The 15,411-nt window shown below is 54.3% G+C and overlaps 2 protein-coding genes across 2 annotated transcripts in view; one reads left to right on the top strand and one right to left on the bottom strand.

Moving 5' to 3' along the window:
- The window catches only part of LOC120406881 (maestro heat-like repeat-containing protein family member 2A), a 282,231-nt gene that overhangs the window by 111,314 nt on the left and 155,506 nt on the right, over positions 1 to 15,411 (bottom strand). The window lies entirely within an intron of this gene.
- Positions 225 to 12,610, top strand: LOC120407096 (protease-associated domain-containing protein 1-like). Its single transcript, XM_039542436.1, has 5 exons — positions 225 to 463; positions 3,687 to 3,787; positions 7,493 to 7,602; positions 9,967 to 10,134; positions 10,894 to 12,610. Exons 1-5 carry the CDS (start codon positions 397 to 399, stop codon positions 11,012 to 11,014), a joined length of 567 nt encoding a protein of 188 aa, XP_039398370.1. The 5' UTR covers positions 225 to 396; the 3' UTR covers positions 11,015 to 12,610.

Here is a 15,411-nt window from a genome sequence, read left to right on the forward strand (position 1 = left end):
TGAAGCAACCACAGCACTCTTAATTGGAATAGGCAATGAGAAGCTCACTTTTATCTTCAGGAAGTGGAGTGGGTGGAAAAGGACAAATTTGCTTCCAGTTATTTTGCTGACAGATCTTGCTGAAAAATCTCCTGCTAATTTCAGTGGGGGCTGAATTTGGTGGGCCTGGGATTAAATAATTTTTTTTTTTTGCTTCCTCTCTATTAGGAACCTATTGGTAATTTAAACCCTCTTGTAGCCGGCAGTGGATTGATTGAAACCTTCACCAATGAGATCAGCAGCTGCTTGTTCTCACCAATGAGTGGAAGCTAGAGGCCGAGCTCTGCTCTCTTGCCAGTTTGACACTTCTATAGTTAGAGGGGCGTTTGGGAGCTGTGGGGAGGCTGGTGCACAGACATGCTATTCAGCACTGGCAGATGGCTGCGTTTGGCGCTCTGTCTCTGTGCCTGGCCTTCTGTTGATGGTGAGTACTGGCCACTCGGGCTGGAGAGTGCCCCAGAGCTTGCACTGGGTAGGCGCCTTTTCCAGTAAGCTTGCAGGGCCGGACTGTGCTGACTTGACAAGAAAGCGTTTAAAATGCATGTCGAGGTGCCTGTTCGAAGTCTTGTGCTGATGCGGCAGCTGGCCTTGTGCTCAGATGCTCTGTTGGCCTTAAATAAAGACATGGGGAGGGGGTGAAAAAAAAATCTTCTTGAATGTTTCACTTTGGGGTGAATTTGTGATTATTATTTATTCTTTGTATTCTCGTCGCTCTGCTTTATTTGCTGTCGTGGAGACCTGCCAAACCTGTCAGGGTTTTTAGTCTATTTATAAATTCCCATTTTCACTTCTATATTCTGCAAAGCAGTGGCAATCCGGCTCAGGAGGATCTCACTGCACATGACCCAGTGTTTCTGAGTGCCTTCTCCTCCCCCCCCACCCTGCCCCCGGTCTTGGCTTGTCCTGGCTTTGAAAGCAGTGAGCGAGCCAAAGAAAAATATAATGCAACATCCTCTTGCCCTGGGATGTGATCCCTCCAGGTCACAGCTGAGGTGGGAGAATCTTGCACTGCCGCTGCCCTTCTTTGGGGGCTAGAGGGAAGAGTTTTGTCCGTTAGAACACGGTTAATCAGCCCTAAAACTCATGCAAAGAGATTTGGAAAGGAAGATGGAGGGAGTGCAGGATTGAGGGGCAGCCAGCAGGTAAATAAGGGGACACTACAGAAGCTAAAAGAGATTGAGAAAGCAAAGGAGAAGATCCCAGAGGAGAGATTGCTCTGCTGGATTCTAGAAATGACCTTTGTTCAGTTTGGAGGCGCTTTCCAAAGGGCTGGCAGCCTGTTATTATGTCACATTCTGGAGGAGTCTTGGGATGGGTCCAAGCTGGTTGCACAAATTCATTTTCTGGCCGCGGCTGGGAGATTTGCTAAGTGTTGCTTGGTTCACGTTAGGTTAGCGGAAGTGCTGCTGCAGGATGTCAGAATGTGCTCAACAGTACACAGGGTTAGGGCTCCATTTGGAGAGGTGCTGACCACTGACCACTCCTGTTCATGTAAACAAGAGCTGTGGGTTTCAGCACCTCTCAGGATTAGGCCCTTACTTGTCATTCAACCTTGTGCCCTCCCATCCCGTCCTCTGAATCCTGTAGTAATTATTAACTCCCCCTGACAAGGCACTTTGCATCCATGGATCTCGCAGAGCTTTAAGCCTCATGGTGCCCTTGAGAGGCAGGTTAATAAGGATCATTTCCCAGATTGTACAGATGGGGAAACTGAGGCACAGAACAATGAAGCGACTTGCCCAAGGACTTGCAGCCAGTTAGTGGCAGAGCCAGGAATAGAACCCACATCCCCAGACTCCCCTGCTCCGGCAACTAGACACCTCTCCCCTAACTGACACTGTAACCATCGAGAGGCATCTGTGGGTGAGAGGGAAGGGGTTTTTCCATAGTACTAGCATCAATGCTTCCATGTGGATCGGTCTTCTGGGCTGCTAGAGCAGTTTGACCCTTTGGAGCTTCTGTCAATGTCTTTTTTTCATTCACTTCAGCCTCTCACAAAGAGATCACGGCCAAGCCCAGGTGTGGTGGTCTCCTTTTAATTAGGGAGTGAATTGGATTGCTAGAGCATATTGTATGCTTCACCTGCACCTCCCAACTCCCTTGTGCCATGGTCGTTATGCCCATTTACTAATGGAGGGGAAACTGAGGCAGCGAAAGGGTAAGGGCAATGCGTTGGAAAAGTGACGGGTGAGTTTTGGGCACCCAGCTTGACACACCTCGGTTCCTGATGTCCAGAGGTGGTAGACACCAGCAGCTCCATTGACTTCCTCTGGAGCTGTGGGTGCTCAAGCAGCTTGGGAATCAGGCCCAAGGTGCCTCAAACTGCAAAAATTGGGGGTACCCAGAGATCAGTGGGCATTGGTGAAAATGCTGGTCTAAGTGACCCTCCCAGGGTCACACAGGGTGTTGGTGCAACAGAACCCAGGTTTCCCGCTCCCCACGCTCCTGCTGTAACTGCTAGTCAGAGCTCCCTTCGCAAGATGTAAATGAGCCATCCCGAATCTTCAAAGCCTCTTGCAGGAAGTGCTGATTTACACTCCAGGTGAAGGGGCCATCTCAGTGGGAGACCATCACCCTTGCCCTGGCTCAGTGGGGGCAGAGAGAAAGAGGACACACCTGTAAGAGGCTCCCAGGAGATCTGGCATAACTCTGACAGCTTCTGTGCCGTAGCAAATTCAGCATTCAGCTTTCCACCCACTGCTTGTCAATGGATCCCTAATTGCCTCCGTGGGAAAGAAGTGGCTCCAGAATCAGTCGCGGAGGCAGGACATTTGGAGCTCTTAATTAAAGCACTTCTACGGCAGTGTCTTGGGATTCAGCTAGCAATTATTGTGCATCTGCTGTGGCCGGAACGCAGCTGTGTTAAGCCTGCTGGAGCTTTGCGAACCATTTCTTCAGGTGGTATGTACTGGAAAAGGGACCTCACTGCGCCAGGAGTGGGAGTGCTTTGTCCTGGCTGGCCAGGTAGCCATTCCCCCACCCCCTCACTAGGGTTACTGTTACAAAGCCTGTTTCTTTGGAGGTGACGTAATACACATGGGACATTCGCTTGCGTAGAATCGGCACCGAGCATTGTTCCGGAGAGTGGCATCAGTAGATCTTTTCAGAATCCTGAATGCAATCATTGCTTCCATGGGGCAGCCTTCGCTGGGGTATGGCATTGAGTTGGCTTAAGAAAATGATGGAGAAAGGGGTTGGAAAAAAGAGCCCATGACGTATTTTCACAAGCACCGGGGTGTACGTGCAGGTGTCCCGGCCAAATTACACCAGGAGTCATTTCAATTCTGCCTCCTTAAAACATCCCTTGTGATTTCAGTGGAATCCCATATTCTTGGTTTCCTGCTCTAAACAGTTATGCAGCATTGCTGTGCACTGTTGAACAGCTCCTCCCTCACACACCAGAACTAGCTGCATCAGAGTGGCAGGTGAATTGTGACCTAGTATATCCAGCCACCTGGACTCCAGTTGGGATGAAAGATGCTGTGTAAATGAAATATTATAACCCGTTGCTTCTCCCACCCCCATTGAGAAGAGCTGTTTTCACAGCAGCGTGATTGTGAATTTAGTTTTAAATCTCTCCAAAGGAATTTCCCAAGAGCTTTTCCATTTCCCCCCCTTGTCTATTTTTTGTCTTTTTAAATACGCAGGTTTACGCGTCCATGAATATTTATATTTCCAAGTGCTGAGTCCTGGGGATATCCGCTACATCTTCACTGCTACTCCGGCCAAAGATTTCGGAGGCGTCTTTGTAAGTATGAGGCTCAGATATGTATTAGACCTGTCATTTCTAGATTTTCTCAACAGCAGCTAGTGGATTTGAAACCTTCATGTGGTCGTTTCTTACATTTGTTGCCCTTTAGAAACAGTGGGCCGGATTCTGAGCTCAGTTACTGAAGCCGGTGGTGTTGCTCTGATTTACACGGCTGTAAGAGAGCTCTGAGTCTGGCCCGATGTGTGTAGATGGAATTTGCTGAGGAATTCCGATGCAGCTACTCCAGAATCTCTGATCCACTTACCTTCTCTTGGGAACTCTGCAGTTCCTGCTCAATCTGGGACATGCAAAACAAACAAGTTCCTCTGTTAACATGGTCCTAAAAGCAGATCCAAGTGTTAAGAAAAATGCTGGAACTACTTAAGAAGTTATTTCTGCGAGATAGATTGGGGGAGGCAGGGTGCTGCTCTCCCTGTCTGCCTAATCTTGTGTGAGATGCCGGGCCCATAACTGATTGGATAAGTGCCAGAATTATAAATCGTTAGTATACTAACTGCAGAGACACCTGTGCAAGCAACTTGCATTTCTGAAATCACTCATAGATGTAGATGACCTGTTACAAATCTCCAACAAGCAGCTAATAGTGCTACCTATGCACTGTACTAGTTAGTGGTATCACATTTTAGCCTCAAAGTGCCTTGCAAATGTTAACTGTATAACCATCCCAACACCCCTGCAAGGTAGGTAGATATTTTTAATCCCCATTTTACAGACTGGGGAAACTGAGGCAGACTAAAGTGATTTGCCCAAGACCACACAGCAGGACAGTGTTAGAGGCAGGATTAAATTTCAAGAGTTCGTGGCTCCTAGGCCAATGCTCAGTCCATGAGATCACAAGTTTCTAGCTCCGAGTCCTGTGTTTAGACCAGAGGTGGGCAAAGTACGGCCCATGGGCCACATCCAGCCCGCAGGACCATCCTGCCTGGCCCCTGAGCTCCCGGCCGGGGAGGCTAGCCCCCGGCCCCTCCCCTGCTGTTCCCCTTCCCCCGCAACCTCAGCTCACTGTACCACCGGGCAGCTCAGCACCAGCGCACCCCCCGCCTCACGGGAGCAGGCGGGAGGTGCAGGCGGCAGGAGCGCTGCGAGCACAGGCCGGAGGACTCAGGAGGAGCACCGGGCGGCCGCGCAGCCGGCCGGAGAGAAGCAGCGCTTTAAAGGGGAAACCGCCACTTCTCTTCGGCTGCGCGGCTACCCCTGCTCCTGCTCCTCCTGAGTCCTCCGGCATGTTTGCAGGGCCACGTTCCGAAAGGGGCTGGGGATCCAGGGGAGCTGTTTGGCGTGGGGGGTCCCTGGAGGGGGCGGTCAGGGGACAGGGAGCGGGGGTTGGATAGGGGGTGGGAGTCCCCGGGGACCCGTCGGGGCGGGGATGCAGATAGGAGTCGGGGAGTCAGGGAACTGGGACCAGGGCGGTTGGATGGGGGTGGGGTTCCAGGGGCGGTTAGGGGAAGGGAGTCCCAGGAGGGGGTGGTCAGGAACTGGGACCAGGGCGGTTGGATAGGGGGTGGGAGTCCCAGGGGGGCAGTTAGGGGTAGGGGGTCCCAGGAGGGGGCAGTCAGGGGACAGGGAGGTGGGGTTGGATAGGGGGTGGGAGTCCCCGGGGGCCTGTCGGGGCGGGGATGCAGATAGGAGTCGGGGGGCAGTCAGGGAACTGGGAGCAGGGCAGTTGGATGGGGGTGGGGTGACAGGGGGGCAGTTAGGGGTGGGGGAATCCTGGGAGGAAGTGGTCAGGGGACAAGGAGCAGGCAGGGCTGGATGGACCAGGGGTTCTGAGGGGGGCAGTCAGGGGGCAGGAAGTGGGAGGGGGCGGATAGGGGGCGGGGGCCAGGCTGTTTGGGGAGGCTCAGCCCTCCCTACCCGGCCTTCCATACCATTTCACAACCCCGATGTGGCCCTTGGGCCAAAAACTTTGCCCACCCCTGGTTTAGACCCTACCTCTGAGCTTCTAGGCCCAGATCTTGAAAGCTATTTAGGCTCCTAACTTCCACTGAAATCAATGAGCATTAGGAGCCTACTTACTTGTGAAGATCTGGACCCTAGATTCTCTTTATACTAGAACAAAGGGATACTGCCGTATGGTGCCATTTCTCCACCATCAGCAGGGCGTCCTGCTTGGCATGGTAAAGTCTTATCATAGAATATCTGGGTTGGAAGGGACCTCAGGAGGTCATCTAGTCCAACCCCCTGCTCAAAGCAGGACCAATCCCCAGACAGATTTTTGCCCCAGATCCCTAAATGGCCCCCTCAGGGATTGAACTCACAACCCTGGGGCCTCATTCACCATTGCCCTGCACCTGCTGTGGCGCCAAGTGGGTGAGAGACGCCACCTTGCTCATCTTGTCGCCCCTTTGCACGGGAGGAAAGGACCACGCGAGGTGCAAGGCACGGGGCCATGGAGAATCACGTCCCAGAGGGAGGGAGCTGGCAGAGTGACCCAAGCAGCCAATGTGGGGCCGGCTCCGATGGACTGACAAGCCGGCAGCGCCTGTCCACTCTGCAAACTGTGATTCAGTGACCTGCACAAACGGGACCTTGGCCCTGTAATAAAAAAGAAGGGGGCGAGGGGGGATGAGTTCAGTAAGAAACACATGAGCAGACCTGCCCGAAGCTGAGGCAGTTCTCTACCACGCCCAGCATCTGGGACAGCCCTCACAGGACAGGGAGATCAAAGGCAGGGAGCTACGTTGTCTGGTTATGGACACGTACACAGTGAACACCAGTTCACGGGGAGACACTCCCGTCCAATCCTGGGTCCCTAAGAACAACTGCCTTAGTCGGGACCTCCCTGTAATTTCCTGCCAGGTCTCCCGCAGGACGGATGGCACTGTGAGCCTCCCACGCTGGAGCCAGGAGAGGGAGGGCCATCCAGGGCTTAGAGCCCCCCACGCTGGAGCCAGGAGAGGGAGGGCCATCCAGGGCTTAGAGCCCCCCACGCTGGAGCCAGGAGAGGGAGGGCCATCCAGGGCATAGAGCCCCCCACGCTGGAGCCAGGAGAGGGAGGGCCATCCAGGGCTTAGAGCCTCCCACGCTGGAGCCAGGAGAGGGAGGGCCATCCAGGGCTTAGAGCCTCTCACGCTGGAGCCAGGAGAGGGAGGGCCATCCAGGGCTTAGAGCCTCTCACGCTGGAGCCAGGAGAGGGAGGGCCATCCAGGGCTTAGAGCCCAGAACTGCGAGTCCGGAGACCGAAGTACTGTTCCCTGCTCTGCCACAGACTCACTGTGTGTCTCTGGCCACAACAAGGACCTGCTCTGTGCCTCAGTTTCTCCATCTGTACAATGGGGGTAATAAGCTTGGCCCACCTGCCGTGGCTGTTGTGGGGGTTGAGGAATCGTTGGCAGAAAGATGCTGTAGCAAGGAAGAGGAAACACTAGCCACTACGTTGTTCTCACACTCCTCTGATAGCTCCATCAGGTTTTAATATTAGACCCTTAGGTGCTATAGACGGCAGAGTATGTAGCAGTCTAGCAATAACAAGGCCAGATCTGACTGTCTCTATAGTTTTCTTCAGGTTTAGTTAGAGGCAGGACAGTGAGAAGTGATCTGTGAAGCTGGCCTTACCCAGAACAAATAAAGCCTGTCGCTGCAGGCCCCAGAATAGACCTACGTTAGCAAACCCAGCCGCCCAGCCCCTAGTGCTGCCCCCCGCCTTTACTCCCAGTCTGCTGCTTTTCTTTCCTCTCCGAGAACACGAGATACGAGCAGATACACCTGGTCCCGGCAGACCCTCCGGAGGCATGCGGGGAGCTAAACAATGGAGTCTTCATCCAAGATCAGATCGCCCTGGTGGAGCGTGGGTAGGTTGGATGACATATCGGTTTTACCGATTGTGGGGGGTGGAGGGGCTATTTCTAGTGTGATTCTAGAACAGCGTGTGCAGGGAGTGGGCGGGTTGGCTTTTTTCCATCGGGCAGTACGAAATCTGGCACGTCGCAGAGCACCTGCCTGGGGAACGGTCCCGTGGAGATTTCGGCTCATGTTCATTTTTGTCATAGTCCCCTGACAGTAGAGGCTCCTCTGCTTGGAGAATATTACTGAGGTCGCTATACTGCTGGTTATGCCAGTAAAACTCCTTGTGTGGACACACTTCTCCCAGGCTGGGGAGTCCACCTGGGGAGTTATATGTACGCTGGTCACTTTCTCCTTGTAGCCAACACCTGAAACGTGATTAGTCTCCAGTCCTGTTACTTTCTAGGCTGACAAAACTGACTCCATTGTCAGCTTCCCCTCTGCCGTATGTCTGTCCGGAGAGGTCCCGCACGGAAGGCAGCTGCTGCTGTTTAATAGAAAGGAAACAGGCCAGGCATGTACCCCTTCCCCAGGGAATCCTCTGCCAGCTCGAAGGTTCACCTTGGGCAGTGTTTGGGGCATCACCCCTTCTCCTGAGACATTTAGGGGGCTGTGGCATGAGCCTCCCAGACCCACAGACGAGGGGGCCTGCCAAGAATGAAACATCCCAGCTCAGTCGGGGCTGGAGACGTCTGGCATGGGACTGCTGTCACTTACTCAGTAGCAGCAGCTGCTGAGGGGACTAATGTAGCTTCAGGAATTGTTAACGCCCTCCTGGGTTTCCTGCAGGAAACTGAGCAGGGACCAACGCTGCCCCTCAACTCCACTCCTCCCGGGCCTGCTGTCAAGCTCCTGCCTCCTCGCGGTGGGCCTGGTGCCGCTAGGCATCGTGCCAGGGGGAATTCAGCCCCTCAACGGCCCGTCTGCTCACGCAGGCTCTTAGCCCCGGCATTCTGAGAACAGCCGTGTGGGCTAGCAGCCAGGAGCCTGGACAGGCCCTACTCACTGGGACCATTTTCCTAAAGCATCCACCTTTCCCCTGGCCACTGGGAGGCTGAAGTCTTCTGGCTAATAACCACAGAACAGGTCCAGCATGGACCACTGCCAGCCAGCTCCACCCTGCCCCACCACCGCCCCAGTTCTGAGTTGGGGGGATGCATTCCCAGGCGGAGAAGGGAAAGACCGGGCCTGGCCGCTGAGACTCTGGGGGTCTGTCTACACTGCAGTCAGGCGGCTAGTGGCAGCTGCTGCGGCATCACTGCTGTTTCTCGCTGGTTAGCTCACTCAAAGCCAGCTTGTACACCCACGCGTGCTGCAGTCACACCTCCCATTGTGGGTAGGTGGACTGTGTCAGGCTGCTGATTATGCTGGATCAGCATTTTTTTGTAACAAGAGCACCTGCTCCGTGGGAGTGAGACCACCTGCTCCCTGCCCACCGGTCAGCCAGCAGCTATCTCCCAGGCACTGTTAGCAAAGGAGTCTGCGGAAGCCAGCAGCTTTGCATGCTGTGCCCAGGGCTGCGCCAGTGGAGGATTGCCGGGCAAGTGTTAGTGGTAGGACAACGTCCCAGACAGGCCAGCGATCACAGCTGGTGCTGGGTGACGGGGGGGCCATACACGCCAGCACAGTCGCTCACTTGCTCTTGGGGTGGAGTGGTACCCTACAAGCACTGGAGAGTGTCGCTGAGGTGCCCTGAAGACTGAGAAAGTCAAAGAAGAGATTTAGGGGAGATGATTTCATAGATCCCAAGCCCAGAAGGGACCGCAGTCTGCCCTTCTGTCTAACAGGCCAGAGACCTGCCCCACAAGAATGCCTAAGGCAGAGCTTTTAGACAAACAGCCGAGTTTGATTTAAAAGCGTCCAGTGATGGAGAATCCACCACAACCCTTGGTAAGTTGTTCCAATGGTTAATTACCAAGTTTGCTGAGAGAGTAATGTTAATGAGGCCCGGTCCGAGCACAGGCCTGGGAGCCAGGTGCTGCAGAATCCTAACCCCAGCTCTGACACAGATTCCCTCTGCATCCTTGGGCAAATCACAGCACCACCCTGCCTCAGTTTCCTCGCCTGCTCCCTCACCGATGTCTCCAGGGTGTCGGGAGAATGTTGGTGAAGCACAGATAGAGAGGTCCCTATTATTATTATGAACAATAAAAATCCTTTGGTTAAAATGGGTCATTCGCTTCCTATTCCCCCGCTCAAACATAAGTGTGGACCTTTTCACCCTTTGCTCTCGCGGGCAGCGATTGTATGAAGTGCACGAACCACATCAGCTGGGAAGGGGTGATGTCTTTGAAGGAGGAGACATAGGCATCGTGCTGTGCAGACAGCCGGCCGAGTGGGTCTCTGAGACGCAGCATTATTTTCTGCCGCAGGGGTTGTTCCTTCTTGTCGAAGACGCGGGTCGTCCAGGAGCACGGCGGGAGGGCGGTGATTATCGCCGATAACGCGTATGACAACGACAGCTTCTACGTTGAAATGATCCAGGACAGCACGAGGCTGACGGCGGACATTCCTGCTCTCTTCCTCCTGGGCAGGGACGGGTAGGTGCCTTTCCCCAACGTGCGCACCCCCCCATATCTTCACAGATTGTGCCCATTGTACCCAGGCAGCCCCATTAAAGTCAGTGTGGTTGTGTGGATGAAATGAAGATAGCACTGGCACCTTTGTTTCCACCACCTCAGATATTCTCCAGATCTTTAATGTCCATGCCCCCGCCCATGGGCTCTGGCCATGGAGACTGAAGTTACTTTTATCTACAGCATTGTGATGGAGAATAAATGATAAAGCTAGTGCTTAAAGCAGAGAACATAAACTGCAAGGCATAGCCTCTCTCTCTCCAGGGCTGGCCCAGTGCTGATGAGCCACTGTGGTGCTCCACTCAGCCATCCCTGTTCATCCAGCAAGCAAGAGGCATCTGCAATCCCATGTGGCTGCCTCGCTTGATTCTTAAACATGGAAATTGTTTAGGCAGCTTAAGTGCAGCGCTCAGTCTCCTGGCAGGTTGCCAGGGCAGCTGTCAGAAAATTCAGGCCTCCCCCGATGAAGGCAGGATTCTGCAAGGTGCTGAGTGTCCCAGGGGAAGGGTGAAGTGACTTCTCTTAGCTCCCCCTGACCTCAGAGGGAAGTGCCTCCCCGAATCAGGCCCTGTAAGTGAGACCCTTAGTGGAGTCAGTGGAATTTGTTCTGTGGGGTTGAGTGGGTCTTGACGTTGCACTCTTCGTTGGCTCCAGCGCGCGCCTACGGACCGAGCTGCCCTTTCCCAACTCACTGCATCAATATGCGGGTCTCCGTCTCTCTAGGTACATGATCCGACGCTCCTTGGAACAGCATGGACTCCCCTGGGCCATCATCTCCATCCCCGTCAACGTTACCAGCATCCCCGCCTATGAAATGATGCAGCCTCCATGGACCTTCTGGTAGTGGGGAGAGAAAGGGAAGGTCTTGGAGCCTTCTGGATGGATTTGTTGAAGGGATTGGCCTTGAAGAACAGTCCCCGCCTGCCCCCAAACTCCACAATCCAAACTCACTGGGTGATTCCCACTGGAATTATTGTGCTGCAGCTGGTAGCCAGCTAAATTCAGACATCACCGCATCATTCACTGTCACCGCCAGATGACTTCCTTAGTAACTATTTCCGGGCGGGTAGGCAGATATCCGAGAGCCCAGAGCGCGCTAGAGGAGCATTTTGAGGAGCTGTAAGATAGCAGGGGCATTGCAAACAATGGCAGGTGCGCACTGCCAATCTCAAATGAAATGGTACCGTGTGGATAAAGCGTAACGAGGGGAAAGAGTAATGCACGGGGGGGATCATCCTGTGCTAGCAGGACCCGCCAGGTCGGCCAGAGGTTTATATTTTTCGGCCGAGTGGCGCCAGAAGCCTAAACTCAGGCAAGATGAGGGTGCCAGGAGGAGAGAGGAAGTGTCTCTGTGTGGGTTTGTTTCGGAGATGGCGTTCAGAAGAGAGAAATCCCTCCTGTTGAAATCCATGGAAGTCAGGCACCTAAAAATCTCTCTGAGGATGTGGGCTCGGACTCCTCACGTCTAAGGAACGAGGCTGCCGGAGCCTGAGGCTGTTCTGGAGCCAGCCCATAACCACAAGCGAATACAGGAATCAACTGCCATGGGCCAGATTCACCTCTAGCGTAAGCCAGCACAACCCCACTGGCTTCACCAGGATACTCCCACTTCCACCTAGGCCCAGTGGCCAGGCCAGGCAAGGCACTAAGAGACGGACACAGTGTGGGTGCAAACCTGGGACGTCTGAAATACTGACTTGGGGGGGGGGGCATTTTCCAACCCGCTCTCTGCACCGAACAGACGTAGGGGAACAGGCTGACTGCTTGAGAGCCCCTGGCCCGGCTAGGCAGCCCTTCTCGTGATCATCTTTCCCCATCTGCTTGCACAATGCTGCTTCACGCGGCTCTTCCTGGATCGCCTGTAAGCCAGGCCTCACTCAAACATTTTACCATAACCTGGCACAAGAGCATCAAGCCACTCCCCCCATCTGTGTGTTGTGCTGGTGATTGGTCCACTGTCCTCAGGTGTCTTCTAATTGGCTGAAGAAGCCACCAGTAGATAAGCAGGGTGGCTGAGGCTCAGCGCATTTATCCTAAAAAGCAGGGTCCACTCCTATGCAGGTCTTTTAAGTGACTGGAACCTTCTTCCCTGGTAGTTTCGACGGGTCAGTAGATTTCCAGCTTCCCCAGCAGATCTGTTGCTCTGCACGTTGGGTGAGTTTTGGCTCAGCCTTCGCAAGAAGATACAGTGGGGTGGCACACGGCGGCCAGGGCAGCAGCGGAAGAGGTTGGACTGTCGCCACCTGCCACTGTATCGTCCTCTCCAGATCCAAGGCTGTTCCCCTAGCCCTGAGCTGTCTCCGGCTCCTCTGGAGCACCTGGCTTGATCTGGTCTGCTCCGCCTGTTGCATTATTTAAATTTTGGGTTGGGTATTTTAAGGGCTTTTTAACGGAATTCTAAAAATAAAGTCGCAAAAGTTCTAAAAGGTCCATTTGTTTGAGTGTTTTGCGGGTGCCTCTGCCTTTTGAAATGGTAGAGCCCAGCTCAGCCGGGTACAAAAACGCTTGGGTCCTTGGTGCACTCTGGGCAGTATCAGGATGGTTTTTAAACGTCTGTTTTGCTTTCTGCGTTCGGGGTTACACAATAATACTCCGCAAGCCCATTCTTTAACCCATGGACTCAACATGCGTGTGTACATACACACATCTGATCCCGAGACCTGTATTCTGGCTCGTAGCCCTACTGAAGTCAGTGCGACTCCTTGCAGGAGTGAGGGGTCCTTGTGGGAGGAAGGACTGAAGGGCCAGGTCTTAACAGTAATTGTGATGCTGGACCTACCCGAGAACAAACCCTCTTCCCTTCGTGTGTTGTCTACATGCTGCGATGAACTTTCTGCTGCCATTTCCTCCTTTGAAGCCTGCTCCTGAATTTCCATGCTTTGCTCAGTGAAAGAAAGGCCAATTTCACTAAGTCTGGAAAGCCAAGCCGGGAGGCGCACGAGCCTGACGCGTTCCCTGGAGACTGCAAGGTGACGGGAGCCTCTAATACCTTATACTGTTCAAAGGCCTGATCCTGCCCCCTTCACTTCAGTCAGGTCCCAAGTCCATTGAGCGAGAGGCTTCGGCTCTGGCCCTGGGACCATGATTCCCAGTGGAGGCAGGAGCACAGCGGTTCAACGCGAGGTGGTTGAAGCTGGCCCTGGATCTCGAATGCTTCGCAGTGGGGGAGGGGTCAGAGCAGGGTGGGGCTGGCTTGGCCGGTTACAGGGCAGGAGGGTCGCAAAGTTCCCAGCTGGGTTCAGATCTTGACCCCTTTTACACCTCTAATGCTCAGGTGGTTCTGAGCCAGGTTCTGCTTCTAACTCGTGGGAAGCTTTAACACGCGGCTGCTCTGGGTTAAGGCTTGGCCAGGTTCTAGGGGGCTTGGGGCCATACGCTAGAGGGCGCAGGGTCTGATGGGGGGCAGTGCTGGGTGTGGGACCAATCTAGACCAGTGTGGCTTTGCCCCTGCCTGGACCCCCCCTCACCCTGTCCCCCTATACACCCACCTTCCCCCAGTAGGTCTGCCTCAGCCGCGAGGCCAGGCAGGGGGCAGGGAGGAATGAGCAGAGAGCTCTGTGCGTGGAGGCCACGTTTGGAGTAGTGCGGGGGGGGGGGGGTGTGGGCTGCTGGAGATGAGAAGGAAGGAGTTATAATTAGCAATGGGGAGGATGGTGGAGGCTGTTGGGAACGGAGGAGGGAGATAGGGCAGCCCTGCCCCCCCGATTTGGAACCCAGTGTACATGTGACACTCCCACGGATCGGAGCCTTGCTATCGTCTCCTGAATGCTGCAGGCAGGATTCATACGTGGCCCCGTGATTTGAAGGGTCTCTGCCGTTGCAGCGGAAGGGACCCAGGGCACTGGCATGTTCCAGGGTTGATGCACTGGGAAAGTTCCCCATCAGACGGCAGGTTCCACTGAGCCAGGATACGCTCGGACCCGATCCTGCAAAGTGCTGCTCGCCCTGCACACCTGTTAGCTGAAGGTAGGGCTGGAGTGTGTGGCAAGGAGTGTGTGGACTGCAGCCCTGCTACCTGATTCCTTCCACTCTGCTGGGCAGGCCGAAGGCTAAGTCTGGATCCCACTAGGTCATGCCCCCTCCAGCTCCCAGGACCTGTCTCGCGCCACAGGTGCCAGCTGGCGTTTGCCTTCACGCTGTCGGGGCTCTAGTTGCAGGATAATGGTCTATATTCATTTGTAACATGAACCTCTTCTTTAATCTCTCTAATAAAGACTGAAGCTCTCAGCCGTCTGATTTCTTGACCTCCCATTAGTGGGTGTATCGAGATTTATAACTGGGCAAAATAACATCAATTGAGGCCCGGGTGTTTGGAGGTCTGACGCAAGGCTCCGTGCTTGGGTTGTTCCAGGTTTGTTCGACAGGGCTGGGGAAGGAACGGCTGCTGCTGAGCTGTATTTCTGACGGGGAGTGCTGCATGTGTAGGGTTAGTGCCTGTTTCAGGGGCGGCTTTGCTCCAAGTCCAGAGGACCACATGGTCAGGAGAACCACCATCCACCCTGCCCGGCTCGGCCCAGCGCTGGGGCTTTCGGTGCCTGCAGAGAAGTTGAAGACGCCATGGGTATGTCTAACTTTACTGACTCTTTGCTGTTAGCACATTGATTTGCTTTTGCACACCCTTCACCATGAGAGTCACAGAGTTGTGTGAAACTCTCCACCAACAGGGTGTAACGTCAGGGCTGGATTGGCAGGAACAAAGGCCAGGCAGGACTGGGTCACAGCGGCAGTAGTGTGTCCTTCACCCAGCACTCAGCCCCACCCCTCTCCTGGACGGGCTGACTCTGGGATAAGATGAGGACATGGCTATTCCACAGCGGTGGATGAGAACCGTGACGTGATCAGCTGGCCGCCTGGAACTGGAATAAGATAATTAATTGCTTTCACAAACCAACCATCAGATGGCAACTTCCAGTCACTAGTAGCCTGGGCTTGCTTTAAACTAGACCATCCCTGACAGGTGTGTCTCTAACCTGTTCTTTCCTAAATCGCCCTTGCTGCAGATAAAGCTGATTACTTCCTGTCCTGCCATCACTTGGGCCCTACCAAATTCACAGCAGTGAAAAACGCATCCCAGACTGTGAAATCTGGCTACTGTAGGGGAGTTGCAGTATTGCCACCCTTACTTCTGTGCTGCCTTTACAGCAGGGTGGCTGCCGGCCGGGCGCCCAGCTCTGAAGGCAACGGGGAGAGCGGCGGCAGCCGGGGGCCCGGCTCTGAAGGCAGCAGGGAGAGCAGCGGCGG

Source organism: Mauremys reevesii, linkage group 5 (assembly GCF_016161935.1).
Source record: "Mauremys reevesii isolate NIE-2019 linkage group 5, ASM1616193v1, whole genome shotgun sequence".
Lineage (NCBI taxonomy): Eukaryota > Metazoa > Chordata > Testudines > Geoemydidae > Mauremys > Mauremys reevesii.